Source organism: Mus musculus, chromosome 10 (genome assembly GCF_000001635.26).
Source record: "Mus musculus strain C57BL/6J chromosome 10, GRCm38.p6 C57BL/6J".
NCBI lineage: Eukaryota > Metazoa > Chordata > Mammalia > Rodentia > Muridae > Mus > Mus musculus.
In genome coordinates, this window is record NC_000076.6 from 69,935,176 (window position 1) to 69,954,225 (window position 19,050).

General features: G+C 46.1%; 1 protein-coding gene across 54 annotated transcripts in view; it reads left to right on the plus strand.

Annotated features, from left to right (window-relative positions):
• Ank3 (ankyrin 3, epithelial) overlaps positions 1-19,050 on the plus strand; it is a 493,951-nt gene that overhangs the window by 401,690 nt on the left and 73,211 nt on the right. For 28 of the 54 annotated variants that reach the window (NM_146005.3, NM_170688.2, NM_170689.2 and 25 more), the window contains one exon: positions 15,777-15,883. In NM_146005.3, coding sequence (NP_666117.2) covers positions 15,777-15,883 — 107 coding nt within the window. Of the gene's footprint in view, positions 1-15,776; positions 15,884-18,264; positions 18,298-19,050 lie in introns of all 54 variants that reach the window. The other 26 variants (XM_011243299.2, XM_011243291.2, XM_011243290.2 and 23 more) reach the window with 1 other exon arrangement.

Sequence of the window (19,050 nt, forward strand, 5' to 3'; positions counted from 1 at the left end):
CTAAATTACTGTTCTATTGCTATGAAGATATATCACAGCCAAAGCAATTTATAAAAGACAGCATTTAGTTGGGGACTTGTTTACCGTTTCAGAGGATTAGTCCACTATGACTATCATGGCATTAGGCCATCATGGCTGAGAGCGTGGTGGCAGACAGGCAGGCAGGAAGGCATAGCGCTGGAGCAGCAACTGAGGGCTTAAATCCGATCCAGAAGGAAAAGCCCAAAGCACAGGCCTGCCTGCCTGCCTGCCTGTCTTTTGGTCTGTCCTTTGGTCTGTCTGTCTGTCTGTCTGTCTGTCTGTCCATGCATGTACTTGCATGGGCCTGGGCCTGAAGTGATAATGTCTGTTGTCTTTCTTGATTACTCTCCTCCTTAGTCATTGACACAGAGTCCCTCTTGGAACCAGAGCTAACTATCAGTTGGCCTGACTCATCTACTTGTTCCAGGGACGCTTGTCTCTGTCTTCCAAGTGCTGGCATTGCAGGTGGCCACCATGCCTTCCTGACCAGGGGGCTCTGGCCTCCAGTACAGCAAGTGTCTTCACCCATGAAGATACCTACCCAACCACTTCCCCTCTACGTACATTTTCCAAATGGTGGTTGTTGGATTTGGGTACCAGGATAGCTGGATCTTGGGTTTTGTTTTTTGTTTTTGTTTTTTTAGTTTTTCAAGACAGGGTTTCTCTGTATAGCCTTGGCTGTGGATCTTCTGTGTAGCTTTTTTTTTCTTTCTTTCACTTTGTCCATATGAACACCTTTAAAATAACTTTTAAAAGAGGGAAGCAAAATTTTGAGAAGGTGTGTTAACTATGGAAGATAAGAAGCAGGTGATTCTGGGAAGAGCAGCTGTCAAAAAAAAAAAAAGTGCCTCCTGTTGCCCTGGGAGAGCCTCAGAAGACATGTTTGCTGAAGCTCATGGGTGCATTTGAATTAAAATCAAAGGATCAAAAATGAATGGTCTGGGGCTGGATAGAAGGTTCAGCTATTAAGAGCACTGGATGCTTTTGCTGAGGACCCAGGTTCAGTCCCTAGCACCCACATGACAGCTCACAACTGTCTGTAAATTCAGTTCCAAGGCATCCAGGGCCCCCTTCAGGTCTCCCTAGGAGCTTGGCACACCAGTGGTGCACATGCATGCACACAGGGTAAACACCCATACACATAGACTATCTAGGTGAGTAGTCTGTCTTTTTCACCTCATGTCTGTACTTACAGATTTCAGAAGATCCCTTCTCTAGGGTGTTGATGATTTGGGAAGTGTGGCATACATTTTAAACATTAAGCATCCCCAAACCACTGATCCCTGGCTTGCTCTCAGGTTCAAAGCTACACATCACTGTCCAGCCAGAATTGCTCTTGACAAGTCAGGATAGGGAATAGGCTCACATGAACTCTGTGAACTTTCTTCTACAGAACAGGCCCTGCCCTGGCTGAGAACAGCCTCTGCTTCATCATCCTGCTGACTAATATGTTTGTACATTAACCATAATTAAAGTACAGTTGAGATACAAGGTGATCAGCCTGGGCCACCACCCGCTGACCCCAAGATCTTAGTTCCATTTCCTATTGCTTTTGTAAAATACCCTGACAATAATAACTTAAGGATTGACTTTAGCTTACAGTTCAGGACAAAGTCTGTCCAATCCGTCTGTCCTAGCAGGAAAGTCAAGGCTTTTGAAGCAGCTGGTCACGTGGCCTCCATGGTCAGCAACCTAGAGCAATCAACGTGTGGTTGCTCATGCTAGGTTCACATTCTCCACTGACAAGGTCCTGGATCCCTGCCCTAGGAAATGGTCCTACCCACAATCAACTGCAATTAAGATGCATCTTCCCACATCAACTAATTGAATCAAGATACCCTCTGCCTCTCAGTCGTCACTAGAGGCCTATCTCTCCGTCAATCCTAGATCAGTCAAGTTGACACTTAACATTAACAGTCACACTGTGCCATCCCAGGATCTCGTGCTGAATACAGACACACGTAGATGCCAGAGCCAGAGGGGGGGCATGAGAGAGGTTAGCATCCATTATCTCTCCCCACCTGTCACTCACAGTCTGTGAACCGCTTGTTCTTTTCCTATAGGAACATTCCCTTTCAGCTATGTGCCTTGGCCATCCATGAGTGCCACTTTGGGCATACGAGTAGAATGGTAAATTCATCTGTCAGCACCTTCTAGACAACCTCCCCACCCATGAGAACCAGGACTGCTTGGTTCCTGACTCAGTCGGCCTGGGCAGGACAGGGCATGGGGATTTCTTTGTACCTATGAGTCGAATTGTGTGGGATGCTGCTGACTCAGCAGTCTTAACTGCAGGTGCACAAAGGAATCCCTTTATGGCTCTTCTCAAAAACCAAAGATGTCCACAGAGAGACTCCCCCATGGCTGGATCCTAAGCACGGGTGGTTTCTAAAGCTCCAAAGGTGATTTTCAGGTGTCCATCCAGCTAGGAAACCCTGGTCATGGCATCTCTGACTGGCCCGTTGTCTTTTCTGCCAAGCTCGTCCACACCACACCTGCTGACTCAGATTGCATCAGCACTGAGCCTATGCTGACCTCTCTGTCCTTGCTCCCTGTATAAGGCCATGTGACTACAGCAACTGCAGTTGGTATTATACATATGTATATATGGTTAAAGTGTATGGGAGGGTATTGCAGATTTTATGATGATAATTCTGTAATCTTATGTAATAGACTTGGGCACTTGAAGATGAGAGTACCGGGTGGGGCTGGATTGTATTGTATTGAGATCCTGGATTTCCTATGGACAGTGATGTATTGATCAGTCACCATTTCGTATATTTGTTTCTAAGCCCCAACATCTATGTGTATCCACTACATAAACCCAGGCATGGTGGCACAGCCCCTGAGAGGTGAAGGCAGGAATTCAAGGGCAACCTTTATTGCAATAGGGAGTTCAAGGCCAGCCCAGGTCCATGAAATCATCCTATATCAGACCAGCCAATCAGGAAGAGTTGGGGAGATGGTTCAGTGGGTAAAGGTGGCTCTTGCCACCAGACCTACTGACCTGCTGACCTACATTCAGTCCCCCATAATTCACATGGTGGAAGCAGAAAACAGACTCTTGCAAGCTGCCCTCTGACCTCCACACGTACTACATGCCATATATGACCATACATGTATCTACATGTGTGTATACATGTATGCAGGCATAACTCACACCAAACAAGTTTAAAGTGTAATTTAATTTTTTTTTTAATTTATTTCATGTGCATGGTTATTTTGCCCCCTTGAAGCCAGAAGAAGGGTATGAGATCCTTGGGAACAGGCGTTAGAGATGGCGGTGAGCCAGTATGTTGGGTGCCGGGGCTTGGAGCCCCAGGGTTCCCCAGATGAGCAATAAGTGCTCTTAACCACTGACCTAGCTCTCCAGCTCCTAAACTGTAATTAAAAACAAACAAACAAACAAACAACTATCAACTGTGTTTAGAACCATTCTAAACCTTTCTAAATAGATGTTAATGAAGAAAAGGGAGGAGACTGGAGTCTCACAGGAAGCTTGGCTGTCCTGAAAGACATCAGTGGATGTCGCCATTTCTTCTGTTAGTTACTGAGAGCAGCTCGCTAGTGTGGCTTATGAAGAGACGGCGCATGGTCCACATCGGCTAGCCCTGGACTTCTACAAAGAATGGAATTCACCATGTGCCTTAAGTGTTGAGGACGTTCATGGCAGTAGTGAACGTGGTACCCGCAGTGCCTGCAATTCCCCTCCACATCTTGGAGGCGTTAATTTACTTGTATTTCACACCAGCCATGGCAGATAATTTCTTAGCCTCATTAAAGGCAGAGTCCGCATGACTGGACTAACTTACCCTCTGCGGGCACACATTGAGGTAGCAAACTGCCTCTGTTTAGCAACTGCAGTCTCCATCACCCTTGCTCAATGTGGGGAAAGGCCAGGAAGAAGCCCAGAGATCTGATACCTGTTCTCAAGGGTCTTAAACCTGGTGGTAATTTCCATGATTGTCGTGGGCCTCTCTAGCCCGATGTTTTGCACAGGAATCTTCACAATTCTCATTTCTAACAATTATTAACAATGTGCTTTAAACATCCGGCAATAGGTATGAGATATGAAGAGCCAAGGCTTATGGCAGGCAAGTTAACCACCGTGAGAGGAATGGAAATATTTGACCTTTGGCTGGGTTTCTGCTTACACGCCTGTGAACAGCAGTGCCAGGTTCTGGTGGCCGACTCTGCCTACCCGATCCACTTCTCTGTCAGATCACTTTAAAAGGGGAGTAGAATCTCCTTCTCTCCTTATAGGATGAGACCCAAATATGGCTATTGGACCCAGTCCAGGCTATTCTTCTGCAGGGAGCCTTAACAGCAAAAGCTTACCAAAAAAGTATAATTGGAGTCAACCTGGTAAGACTCTACTTTGCCTAGGCCTAAGAAAAAAGGTGTGTGTGTTTTGTGAATGCATACATGTAGAGTCCTGGACAACTCAGGTTGCCAGGCATGGTTACGAGCTTTATTGCCCACTGAGCCATCTTGCAGGCCACATCTAGCCTTGAGAGCAACAGGCTAAACCATAAAGATGACCTCCACCAACGTTTCTGGGAGTCGAACACTAGAGCGGCTAGAAGCAGTCCTCCCTGCAGCAAGAACCACTGAGACTTTCACTGAAACCAGTGATTCAGTCTCAACCGTCCAACCTCCCAGTGGACTCTGGGTCCCTGTCTTTCCTAATATCCCAGCTGCAGGGGGCAATGGACTCTGATGTAAACACCCACGTGTCCATAGCAACACTGGAAGGCATCTTGAAGTGATAGACTCTATTATTCCGGGCTTTCTGTCTTGGAAGAGATTAATCAAACTTTAGCAAAATAAAAGGAAAGTAAGCTGAGCTTTCGATTCTTCAAGAGAATAGCTATAAAGGAGTGAGCATCCCTTGCATTTCTGCTCACTTAGGGACATCGAGAAAAGAGAAGTGGGGCAGGTGCCCCGCCCCCTATGGATACTCCGCCCCCTATAGATGCCCCGCCCCCACGGATGCCTGCTCCTGTCTCTGCTTGGATTGCCTTCCTACTGCAAGCTTCCTTTTTAAGTCTGTTAGTGTTGACTTCATAAATGTTGCAGTTTTCTCTTAACCTTGCAAGCTCCCAAATGAGTGATGCAGGACTATTTAACAGCTCTAGGGCACAACAACTGAGCAGTATTAATTTATTTTAATCCTCTACAATAATCTGGCTATCTCCTAGCCAAAATTCCCCAAGATACTGGCTTTCTCCGCTCCAGCTGTTTTCTTCTGGTGTCTCCTAGATCCTCTCCTCTGGCTAAATCCCCACTTTATCTCTCTCTCTCTCTCTCTCTCTCTCTCTCTCTCTCTCTCTCTCCCTCCCCAGACCTGGAGGAGGCTAGCCTCAATTCTATCCCCTGCTCAGTCGCTAGCTGATCGGCTTCTTTATTGACCAGTCAGGGAATAAATTGAGAGGGGAGATTTTCAGAATAAGGATTGCAGCCAGGTATGGGGGCATAGAAACCAGCATTTGAATAATATAAGGGTAATCTTTGCACAGTGTACAAAAACATTATACCAGCATCAGTCCACAGTTTGCCCTCATGACTTTTGCCCAAGGATACAGGACAGGCCTTCCAACAGTAACCCGTTTTCAAGGTTTAACTAAGGTGCTTTATAATCAGCCGCATCATCTGCCTGAGCGCTGACTTTGGAGATAATTCTGCAAACACTGTTGGGGGTGGTGGGGAGGACTGTCACAGGTGTGCAGGCATTGGTGACATCTTCTGACCTGGTGCACTGGTGCATTCTCAGAGAGCTCACAATTTGAGATTCTAGTTCCTATGAATTAAACCTGGGTTGTTTGTTTTCTTTCTTCCTTCCTTTCTTTCTTTTCTTTTTTTAAAGACTATTATGACTTTGTGTGTCATGTGATACATTATTGGCCTTTGGACTATTTGATGTCTTAGCTCATCACATGCAAATTGGAGCGTCTGCCAGTGGAAGCTGCTCTTGCTTTCTCAAACTCTTGACATGTGTCGCCAGGCAGTGGTAGCACGTGACTTTAATCCCAGCACTAGGGTGCCAAAGGTAGGCAGACCTTTTGAGTTGGAAGCCAGCCTGGTCTATAAAGCGAGTTCAGGATAGCCCAGGCTACACAGAGAAACCCTGTCTCGATCGCAGTACGTCACTCATCTCAGCAGCAGGAAGAAAAGCTTACAGGGCTCCTTCTTCTATGTCTCACTGCAGCGACCCTGACTCCTACCAGACTTGCTGGCTCTGCTGTTTCTTCTGCTTATGCAACCTCTAAGCAGGACTCAGAAAAGGGGCACAGTGGCAGAAGAGAGCCAGCTTTAAATGAAAGATTTGCTAGATAGTCCCCAGGGAGATAAGCACCTGGCCTGGTGATATTTAATATGTTGCTTTCTTCTTGGAAGTGCTTGGCCAGCAGTACCTGGGGAATCCATTCAACACCTCCGGAAGATGGCTCAGTAAGATTGCGGGTCTGTTTTAAGGCAGAGAAGTTGGTATTATGAGTTTCTTAAGTCTGTGGGGTTGCTTAGCGGTGACGTGCCAACCAGCTCTCAGCTTTCAGGCCGGCCTTGGTTAACCTTCTGTTGAACACCGCTAAATTAGATAGAAATCGATCAGATTTGGAAATCTAAACAAACCATGCTTTGTCATAGCTTAAACTCTAGCTGTAGTGGGGCGTGATAGCACACACTCGACACCCCAGCTACCGGGGAGGCTGAGGCAGGGAAATCACAAGTTCGAGGTCAACCTGGTCTTCAAAATGACAAGCAAAAGGGGCCAGAGATTTAACTCACTGGTAAAGAGCATCCCTAGCATGTTCTAGGCCCTAAGTTCAATCCCAGTACCAGAAAAAGAAGTGGGGAAAAAAAGAAGTGGGGAAAAGCCTTCTAAGACAACTGTAGTTGATATCAAGAAATGCTTTCAGGAGAAGAGAAGGCCTAGTCTGTTTTTTACATTCCTGCTTGGGTCGGTTCTGTTCCTGTTTTTCATGTTGTGCAGGCTGGACTCAAAAATCACTGGGCACCTGAGAACGGCCATGAGTTTCAGATCCTCCTGCCTCAACCTCCTGAGGAGAGGATTAGAGAAGTGTACCACCATCCTTGGCTAGAATCAGGTTTCCTCTTATGGAATCCACAAGAACTGCCATTTCTTGGTTTGGTTTGGTATGGTTTGGCTTGGTTTTGAAAGCAGGATCTTACATAGCCCAGATAAACTCACATGTAGCCAAGAGTGACCCTGAGCTTTGGATCCTCCTGCCTCTTACTGCCTTTCTTGGGCTGGAGTAATAGGATGAGCCACCATCCCTGATGGGTTCCCTTTCATAAAGATTTCATGCTGTTTGTGCTTGCTATCTCTTCTCGCGCTCCCAAGCTGCCCCTGTGAGTATCTCTTCAGTTGCTATGATAAACTGCCTGTGAGCAAAAGGGAACCAGGAGGAGTTTCTTTTGGCTTTCCAGGATTTCAGAGAGTAAAAGCCCATTGTGGTGGGGGATGGTGTGGGGGGAGGGGAAGCAGGAGGGGTAGGGGGAGTAAAAAGCAGCAGGCAGGGTGGCAGGAACTGGAAGCTGGGAGATCACATCTTCAGCCACAAACTCAAAACAGAGAGCAAACAGGAAGTGGGACGAGGCTAGACCCTCTCAAAGCCCGCCCACTCCGTTGTACTTCTTCCTGCCATGAGGCAGCACCTCCCCCAAACAGCACTGACAGCTTGGGGGCCAAGTGAGCCTACAGGAGACATTTCTCGTGAAAGGGGGACACCACCCTTGAAGGGGGTGCTGCTGTTTGTTTATTGACTAGTTTACTTTGAGCTGTGTACGCAGCATGTATGCGTGCGAATGATGTGCAGTGTGTGTGTGATTTGTAGGCATATGTGTGCCACAGCTCATGTGTAGAGATCAGAGGACAGCTTTGCAGGGCTCTTGTTTCTTGGGCTGTCTGCACTCAGGGCTAGCTGTCTCACAAACTTCTGAGCAGTTCTCTGGCATCCAGCTCCAGTGGCCAGCTCCCTCCCCGTTGTAACTCTCAGCAGCTCATGATTTCCCCAAGAGTTGTAGGGACCTTAGTTCCAGCCACACCAGGATTAGGGACTTTGACACTGAAAAGAACGTCAGGTCTATGAAGCAGAGCTGGGAATTTTATTTGAAGACATTATAATACAGGCTTCACAGCGGGTGTTCTGAGAACGGACAGAGCTTGAAAGAAAGGCTGAGGACCCATGGCCCCTGGGAGAGTCCAGGTTCACTATTTGCATAGCAACAGTCGTGAGTAGGAATTTAGTGGATTTGACAGTGGGAGGTTGCTGAGGGCACCTAATAGGATCACAATTGGTAGGGTAAAAAGATTCACCCACAGGGAATCTCTCTTATTGTGTGAGAGTTTCAGGCGCTATCTGGGGAGATTGATGAAGTCCTGCCCAAGGTCATAGACATAGACATCCAAGCCTTACACTGAGACACTGCTATCTTAGCATTAATTGTCTAGATGATATTTATGAAAGTAATAACAATATCACAGTCCTTTACAACCAGCATTGCTTATTCTGGGATTCTTCGTAGCTTGGAGGGGCTTTGTTTGGGTTCTTTTCCTTCACATGTCTCTGAAATTTTGCTCCTTCTGTCCTGCCTCAGGAATGCTCAGGCTACAGATGTGTATGTACAACTCTGTCTGGCTTTCTACATGGGCTCCAGGGGCCAAGCTCAAGCCACCTCAAACATCTGTCTCTGCCTCTTGAGTGCTGGGGTTACAGCCAAAGCCCACCATGCTCTGCTAAAATAGGTGTTAATCTGCACTTTAACAAACAGAAGCCAGGGGCGGGGGGGGGGGGGGGGGAGCTGAGACTTGAGCCTCCATCTATTCCCTGACTCCTCTTAGGAATCCAAGTTACCCTAACCCAAATGTCTGACCTGTCTTGAAGCACCCTAGGGAGAGGGGGAGGGGAGGTTCCCCCTGGCCCCAAATTCTCTTGTCATCTTGCTACTTGGAAGGCAAGTGCTCTACACTGAGCAATCTCTGAAGTTTCCATTTCCACTTGGCCAATGTTGTTCAATCCAGTGGTTGCTTTCACCCCCCCGCCCCCCCCCCCAACCCCGTGGTCTGGAGAGTGCCCACACCCTAAAAGTTGGCATGGAGAGATGGATGCAACATTGCATCAATGTAAGAAGCAATGCTCTTCAGCTATTTATGCCTTGGTGCATTAGGCTACCGTGTACTTAAAATTGATGTTATTCTCCGCCGCTGAAATGAGTCCATTCAAGCCAGATTAAAATAAAGGCAGGCAGGATTATCGAGAAGTTGTTCCTGGGCAGGTGCACTGATCCCAAGGAACGAGGCGAAGGAAGGTCACCATGGAGAGGAAGAGGGAGGGGAGGGAGAAGAAAAAGAACATGTGCATACAGGGAGAGAGAAAACTCAGAAATGCAGAGAGACAGGGAGAGAGGCCAAAATGTCTGCATTATATAGGGAGGAGATTCTGGGAGATGGGTAGCCCCACCCCTATGCTGGAAAGTTCCATGTAAGGACTGAGGGATGATAGGCGGTATATACTACATACTTTTGACACTAAGGGCTAACAGTCAGCAGTTGGGAGAGATTGGATGATAGAGCCAACTAGATCTTTCTCCCCCCCTTTCTTTTTCTCCCCCTCCCCCCTTTCCTCCCTCTCTTCATCCATTTCTTCATCTCTTCCCTCTCTCTATCCCCCCCTTCCTGCCCTCTTCTCCTATACTTAGTATTTATTCCCAGATTTGGGCTTTCTGGGCGTGTCCTGGTTTGTCAGACCAACATGTTCCGTTTATTTCCAGACCTGAACTTCAGGGTGTGTCCCGGTTAATAAGGCCAGTGTGTTCTTACTCTCTTCTTTCCTCTGATGCGTTGGGCGGCCGGGATACTATTTTTAGAAAATATTAAGCTCTCGGAGACAGTGACCTCATCATTTAGTCAGGCTTTGGACTCCCTTGTATAATGTGCAGTGTGATGGTAATAATGCCCCAAGATGAAGGTGAAGACCCTGTGCCGATGGTCCCTTTGATGTGGGAGTCAAAGTTTGTAAGAAATCGATGGGAACTGCTTTTAATGTATTGTCCCTCCGAAGCCGCTGTGTGCCAGCCAGTGACTTTGTGTTGCCAGATTTTTTTTTTTAAATCTCTGAGTGCCTCCTTCCCCTTAACTGTAAAATGAGTGTAATGTCACTTTGAGGTCTAAAAGTTTTGGGGACTTGGAGAACCTAAGGCAGGCAGTCATTACCATGGGATTAGCACACCATGGATTATTGGAGCACTGTTTAAAAAGAAGGAAAAGCCAAGGTGATAACTTACTCCTGTCATCCTGGCACTCAAGAAGCTAAGGCAGGAGGATTGCCATGAGTGTGAAGCCAGCCTGGACTATACAGTTTCCGACAAAGCAGCCAGAGCTGTTTAGCAAGAATCTGTCTCAAAAATAAAACAAAATTTTTAAGAACTAAGCACTTTTTGAGTGAATAAACTGGACCCCGGTTTTTGTAAGGTGCGTGTTAGTACTGAGCAGGAGCTGTCTGTTGGTACCAGCATCCCGTGTAAATGTCTGGAAAGTCCCAGGGTTTAGCCTGAAACTGAAACGTTTTGGGTTTTGTTCTTTTCCTCAGTAAATCGTCATGTTTTAACACATAACCTCATATAAAATCAAAGTCCTCTGGGGAGAATGGAAGCCTTTTTACATTAAAAGACACCGCATTATAGTTTAACACCAATATGGCGTCAGTGCCAGGGCGTGATTTACACTCTGGCCGAGTCTCTTATCAACCAATGAAAGACAAAGACACTGGGAGAATGGGGGAAAAAAAATGTGAAGGACCACAGGCCGGCAGATGTTGCCATGGAAACGATCCAGAGCAAAGTGTCCCCCTACACACATTGGGGGTCAGTTGCTGGAGGTTGGCTTTGTCTGTACCAAGTGGGCATGTAGACTAATCCCCTAAATACATGCACCCCCTGTGCCCATGGCCAGGAGGGTCTATAGGGTAGTCAGTACCCTTGCAGTAGCAGATGCTGTTAGGAGAAAATCTGCTGTCTCTATGAGCAGGCGCAGGCCTTAGCACAGGACCGTAGATGCTGGACCCCAGCCAGCCCTTCTAACTCCTTTCCTGAAATTAAAAAACAAAACAAAAAATAAAAAAAAACAAACAAACAAAACCCCTCAGATAGTGACACCACGTTTTCAGAGGTGTTGTGAAAACTGGGTCTGGAGAGCCCATAACCACCTTTGAGCCACCTCCAATAAGTTCACGGTAGCAAGGGTCATCTCCCATAGAAAGTGCCAACAGGCGCTGCCAAATCCAGCTACAGGCGGCTCAGCCCCAAAGCTGCACTTTTTCACTAGATACCACCTCGGTCCCAATAGATCTAGGAGCTGAGGCTCATGTAGCCCATGCTAGCCTGCGACTCACGTCCCAATTGAGGGTGACCTTGAACTCCTGATCCTCCAGCTTCCACGTTCCAAATGTCAGAATTACAGGTGTGTGCCATTATGCCAGGTATATATGGTCCTGGGAGCCAGACCCAGGGCTTCACGCATGCTACGCAAATGTTCTGCCACTGAGCTGCGTCCGCAGCTACTGCTTCTATTTTAATGGTCACCCAGCGATGTGCTCTGCTTAGTCCTTTAAATGGGAGCCATAGTGCCCCTGAGCATTGATGGTGAGGACAGACACTCTGAAAGGAATACTGTTTGTTTATAAAATAAGTAGATGCTGGCATGTCTCTGCTCAGTTTTCCCCAAACTCTAGCCTGTAAGTATGTGGAGACAGTTGGAAAGGAAATTACCAATTCATGATCTGCCTATAAAACCGTAGGTTTGCCTGAGTTGCTGTTATTTTGCTTCAGAAACCGCCCCTACAGTAAGAACATTCTGGCAGCTCATATTTAAGTTATTCGGACTCAGGGCCACTCATAAACCTGAACCAACCTCCACGAAAGAGAAAAGGGGACTCTGAGGAGAAACTGTTCTGGCAGCCAACATTGGCTTGAAATGCTACCTTTCAGAGGCACGGCAGCACATTCTAGCTCCCTGGGATGGCCAGGTGTACCATCTGCTCAGCTGTGGTGTGACTAGGCTCTGATGGGCTGCAAAGAGCTAGGGGAGGCAAGGAGAGAAAGCAGATCCAAAGGGGGTTGTCGGATCCTGGCAAGTTGGCACATCCTGCCTCGTGAATATTACATGCCGGTGGGATACCTTTCTGTGTGGTATAATTCCTGGTTTTAATTATTAATGTCACCAGTAAGTTTCTCAGAGTACTGAAGGTAAATAATTTACTGTAATTAACAAAGAGGTGAAAGATTATTAATTTATCAGACTTTAAAAAAAGCACTCTAAAGGTCTAAATGGAAAATCACTCAAGGGCCTCAGACATACAGCTGTAATTTGTCCCCACAACCACACACATGCGCGCGCGTGCGCGCGCGCGCGCATACACACACACACACACACACACATGCTCCTCACCAACATCACCAAAAATACTAAAGTAGCTTTGCATTCAGTCCCTGGTCCCAGTGTGACAGTTGGCTGCTGCTGGTGTCTGTAAAAGCTGGTCTAAGTGGTTAGCTGACTGAACGTGAGTTTCTCCAGTGGTTCATTGCTCTCCAAAGTTAATCTCAGCTCTGTCCAGTCGTATTAGATTATTTGTTTGTTTGTAAGATTTATGTTAGCTGTGCTCCTGAGTGTATATACCTGTACCATGTATGTACAGTCTTTGGAGGCTAGAAGAGGGTGTTGGATCCTCTGGAACTGGAGTTACAGATAGCTTCAAGCCACCGTAGAGATGTTAGAAATCAAACCTGGGCTCTCTTGCAAGAACAGCCAGTGCTCTTAGCTGCTGAGCCTTTGCTTCAGGCCCAGCATCAAATTCTAATCACACATACACACACACATACCCACACACACATACACATACACACACACACACACACGCACACACACACATACCCACACACACATACACATACACACACACACACACACACGCACACATACACATACACACACACACACACATACACACACATACACACACACACACACACACACACACACACACACACACACTGTCTTCTCTTGTTAAATGCAGTGATACCTATCCCTCATTCACTTTGGCATTTTCCTAGGACCTAAACCATGACTCAAATAGACTCAGTTGCTCTACAGACTATCTGTTTTAAATGTCAGAGCTGTTATGCCTTTTAAGGCTGAGGACATAGCTCAATTCACTAAAGGACTTGCCATGCAAGTGGTGAGAACCTAAGTCCCCGCCCTAGAACCACATAGAAAGTGAGGCTTGGCAGCTCGATTGTATTGCCAGTGCTGAGGAAGACGGGAGGAACAATCCTGGAGGTGTGCTGCTGGTTAGCCAGCTTAATCAAATTGGTAAGCTCCAAGCCAGAAAGAGATTTGTTTTCCATCCCAAAACCACCAAGATAGACAATTCTTGAAGTACAATACCCAAGGTCATCTCTTTCTCCTTCCCTTTCCCATTTCCCTTCCCCTCCCTCCTCCCCCTCCCCCTCCCCCTCCCCCTCTTCCTTTCCCTCTCCTCCTCTCTCTCCCTCTCCCCCTCCCCCTCCTTCTTCTCCTCCCTCTCCCCCTCTCCCCCCTCTTCCTCCCCCTCTTTCCTCCCCTCCTCCCCCACATGGACCTACTTGTACACACACAAATAGTCTGAGTCATTTGGGGTATATTTGTAAGTCAGGGGTTTTGTTGTTTATTTGTTGGCTGGCTGGTTTTGTTTGCTTTGTTTTTGAGGCAAGGTTTCACGTAACCTAGGCTAGGCTCAGAGTCACTCACTATGTATCAGAACACGACCTTGAGCCCCTGACCTTCCTCCGGTGCAATGGTTTTCAACCTTCCTTATTCTTTCCCTTAATACAGTTCCTCATGTTGTGGTGATCTCCCCCAGCCATAAAATTATTTTTGTTGCTACTTCATAACTGTCATTGTGCTACTGTTATGAGTTGTAATGTAAATATCTATGTTTGCCAACAGTCTTAGGGACTCTTGTGAAATGGTTGACAACCCCCTCCCCAGACATACACACATCCCCTGGTTCCCTAAGGGGTGTGTGGCCATCTCTGTCTCTAGGCTCTGAAATTCCATGCTGATGCAGCCCTAGTGGTCTCAGAGGGGGATCTCACTCCTTGTCACATAGTAGATCCTCTTACACTGAGAACATGGGCTTCAGAACTGGGAAAGGACCTTGAGTTGTTTCCTTATTATCTTCTGTTTCAAGTTTCTCTCTCTCTCTCTCTCTCTCTCTCTCTCTCTCTCTCTCTCTCTCCCCTTCTCTCTCTCTCTCTCTCTCTCTCTCTCTCTCTCTCTCTCTCTCTCTCTCTCTCCCCTTCTCTTTCTCTCTCTCTCTCTCTCTCTTTCTAGACGTGTTGATTGGTTTGTTTATGGAGCAGGATTTGAAACTCTAGTGTTGATCTTTGATTTCCTCTATTTTCTCAGCTTTTTAATTTTAATGTTATTTGAGTATGCATGTGTGCATGTGCACGCCCACGTGTGTGTGTGTGTCTATGTGTGTGATGCCTGCGCACATGTAGTGTGTCAAGTCTTCTCTTTCTACCTCCAATCTCTTTGTGGGAGTGCTGGGATTACAGGTGTGTGTACTGCATCCTGCGTTGAGCTCTGGTCAGCAGGCTTGCATAGAACTTCTACTACTGAGCCACACCTCCTGCCCTGTATGGCCATTTTAATTCAATCAAGTTTTTGATTCAATGAGGGAAGTACTTCGGAGCTTGTGAATCTCTGTTTGACATGCTGGCACGATCTTTGGGCCCATTTTCCAGTATAAATTCTATGACTTCATCCACTTTCTTGTGAGACTGTTGACGCCTCCCCTCTACATGGCCCCACAATTCAGCTTGTGTCCTAGAAGACATGTATCATGCTTGAGGCTGCCTGACTGTCTGTCAGAACCTTAGTGGGCTTTCTCCTCTTCAGCAGCTATCTCTGTAGACATGAACACTCGTTCTATCTACATTTACAACAGACAAACATTCCCAATGGCAGAAAGTCAAGTCCTCGCTCTCAGGTCTCTGACTCTCTGGAGTTTCGCTCTCGGTGCACATTGCCCTCTGCTACTTCAGTCTATGTTTTAATCAGGCTTTCTTGTTTCGAGGAAGACTTTGTCAGCCATAGGACCCATAGGTATCAGAGTCATCAGGACTGAATTTTGAGAACAGGGAGAAAATTTTAATTTGTAGGATTATTTTGGACCAGAAGTGAACTTGCCGAAAAGCATGTAAATTAATTTCTTCGTGTTTCCTGTACTATGCAGATGATACCAGGCTGCCTTCTTAGTATCTTCATATGTAGTATTTTATCAGTACACTATGTTGGTTCTTTTTAAAGGTTCCTCTTTTTTTTTTTTTTTTTTTTTTTGAATTTCAGAGCTTTATTGGATAGGACAGAGGGCCACATTTCTGCCTGCTCACCCCTAAACTGTAATTGCGCTGAGATCCCTGGTGATCTTCCTCATGACCTCCATTGGCGTCTGAAGAGAGTATGACCAGGAAAGCTCAAAGCTTCCTTCCTTAAAGGTTCTTCTAAGCGGACCCAGATGTAGACCTCATGAGCAGGACTTCCAAATTTATTACATTGACTGTTTATAAACAGGCTTATAAAGGAATGCAGATGAGAAAGCCGGTGTGTCTGTGTGTGGCTGATGTCTTGTGTGTATGGAGAAAACCTGTGTGTCACGTGTGTGGTTGATGTCACGTTCTGCTTTGTTTTTCAGCACCTGACGTTCACGAGGGAGTTTGATTCTGACTCCCTCAGACACTACAGTTGGGCAGCGGACACGTTAGATAATGTGAACCTGGTCTCAAGCCCGGTGCATTCTGGGTAAGTGCCCACGTGACATTTCTCTTTATTCCGTTATGCTCCATTGCATTTATTATTTAGAGTTATCCATGCATATTGAACACCTCCATACCTACGGATATATTCACCTGTGCAATATATGCTCATTTGTGAGAGTGTGTGGTTTGCATTTGTAAATCATGTAAAAGTATTTTGGGGACAAGTCTGTTTTTATTCCTGAAAGCAGAGTATCAGAAAAACCATTGATTGTTGATAACAGCAAAATTTCCTGGCTGTTGTGATCATTAAATCTTTAAAAAAATTTTTCCAATGGAAAAGATTTTAACACAATGTTATTTTTCTTAAATTTTTTTCTCAAATGAGGCTTCCCCCCCCCCCATATGTATCTGACTTTTTTTTCTTTACCATAAAACCATTATTTAGAGATAGGGAAGTGGTTCAACCAGTAGAGTGCTTGTCACACAAGTGTGAGGACCTGGGTTTGAGTCTCCAAAACCTGTGGGCATGGTGGCTCAAACCTGTAACCTCAGAGCTGGCGAGGCAGTGCAGACTGGCAAATCACTGGGGTCTGCAGGCCAGCTATTCCAGCCTAGTGGATCCCAGCCAAGTCAATGAGGGCCACCTGTCTCAAAGACCAAAGTAAACATGGCCTGGGAATCAGCTCGGGAAGTTGGTCTCTAGTTTCCACATGAGCATACACACAGGAACATGCTTAGCCACCTATGACTGCGTGCATCTACACACATGCACACACACACACACACACACACGTACACACACACACACACACACACACACACACACACACGTTCACACACACGTTCACACAAACATCAACTGTATTATTGATTCGCCTCACAAACTGACTCAGTGTCCCCTGTAAGCAGGCCACTCTGCTGTTGGTCTTAGTTTCCTGTTGTTTGGCCGTTCTTAATAGATGGTTTGTTTTGTGCCATGCCCCCCCCCCTTTTTTTTTGAACTATAAACTTGAAAGTTTCCAATTGACTTTGGTACCTTTTGCATTCCTGAAGAAAAGTTGCAATTATGTAGTATTATGTTATAATTAGAAGGAAAAAAAAGACTCTTTAAAAATAAAATATATATATATATATACTTTTAAAATGTCACATACCAATATATACCCGAGAAGTGCTGATAAGAACCACATAAAGAGTTTCTCATCCCTGTCTCATATCAGAAGACTGAATAGTGGCCCACTGTGACAAATGAATTGGTAGTCAATGTATTTTTAGATGCTGGAGTCTTTAGTGGGTAATTTACTGTGAGATCATTGATGGATAGCCATATAAATGGTAGAACAATGATTGCTGAAATGACTACTGGACTAGTAAGGTGGCTTAGTGAATTAAAGCACTTGGGCAAATTTGAGGGCTGGAGCTCAGATCCACACAATCCATGCAAAGCCCAGTGCCTCAGCAGCGCCTGTCATCCCAGCATCCCTAAAGGGAGATGGAAGCCAGAGACTGGAGAGTCCCTGGAAGCTGGCCAGCCAGCTAAAGACAGAGCTTACTTCAAACAGGGTAAAAATTGAGGATCAATGTGTATTATGGCACAGGCACAGGTGCATACACACATACACACACATATATATACATATATATACACACACACATATATATACACACACATGCACAAAAGAAATATATGTATATATACACACATACAGAGGAACTGTATATACAAATACATATATATGCATATATGTTTTTTAAATTTTTATTAGATATTTTCTTCATTTACATTTCAAATGCTATCCCAAAAGTCCCCTATACCCTCTCCCCGCCCTGCTCTCCTACTCACCCACTCCCACTTCTTGGCCCTGGCGTTCCCCTGTACTGGGGCATATAGGGAACAAAATACCCGTGGAAGGAGTTACAGAGACAAAGTTTGGAGCTAAGACGAAAGGGTGGACCATCCAGAGACTGCCTCACCCGGGGTGGGGGTGGGGGGGTCCATCCCATAATCACCCACCAAACGCAGACACTATTGCATATGCCAGCAAGATTTTGCAGAAAGGACCCTGATATAGCTGTCTCATATGCATATATGTTATATGCATCATATTACACACATGAAACTAATAAATACATCAGGATCCATTTCTTTAACTTCTCTTCAGGACAGACATTTTACACAGCAAGCATAATGACAGCCAGAGAAGTCCCACTTGGGACCAAAGCCATTGGTGGCAGGTCTGAGAACCGAGCTCTGCCGCACCCAAGGCAAACGTTCCTCCCAGATTGTCCCACAAATGCTAAGTGCCGTGGTTCCGTCTTCTGAGGGTTTTTTTTTTCCTTTTGCTCGTCATTGACATTGTCTGTTGCTTGCTTCTAATGACCGTACATTAATTTCTCCCATTTGCTTTCTAAATTATTTTGCAGCTGCTCGTCTCCGCTGCCTCAGTATGACTCAAGGTGATAACCCTGTCCTTTGTGTTTTTCATTTATGTGGCATCCCTCAGTTTAGAGGGCATCAGTGTCTGTAGTGTATCCACACCCGTCACCCTGCGGTTTGCGAAACTAGACGCCTCCAAGTAGCAGCTGTAGGGACGCGTGTGGTGCTCATTGTGTGATCTGAACAGCAGCACAAATAGATTTGGAAGCATCACCTCACCTTTGTGTGTTTCTCCGTTTCTACAATGCGTGCTGTGTGTCCTTTGGGTTTTGCTCAGCTCTACGTACAGACTGAGTTTAGAAAACAGGTCACAGTGCCTCTCAGTGTCTTTGAACACTTATGTCCTGCTTCATCTACCCCCACTTTTCCTCGATCTGTTAACTCTATGACATTCATTTAGGATGATAAATGGTTACAAGCACCTACCATGTGCCATGTACTCTGAGGAGCGCCCGGTAGGAGGTTCTTCCGATTTGTCATTCAAATCCTCTCAGGCATTCACTCCATTGATTCTGAGAGTCTTCAGAGACAACACGGTCTTATATTGGCCTGAGTCACCTTTGTATGCTACCTTGAGACCACGCAGCTAAGCGTTACTCTGTATATCTGTCTGCCCATTCATTTCTTAATCTTAGCCAAGTCTTCCCCAAAGCCTTTCTAAGCAGGCAAAGCAAAGTTCTGCTCATGGATTGACTCAGCTGACACTGGTCATATGCTGGTCATGTGCTGGGACTCTGCTGGACCCTGCAGGTGCTGTCTGGATTGTTGGGGCC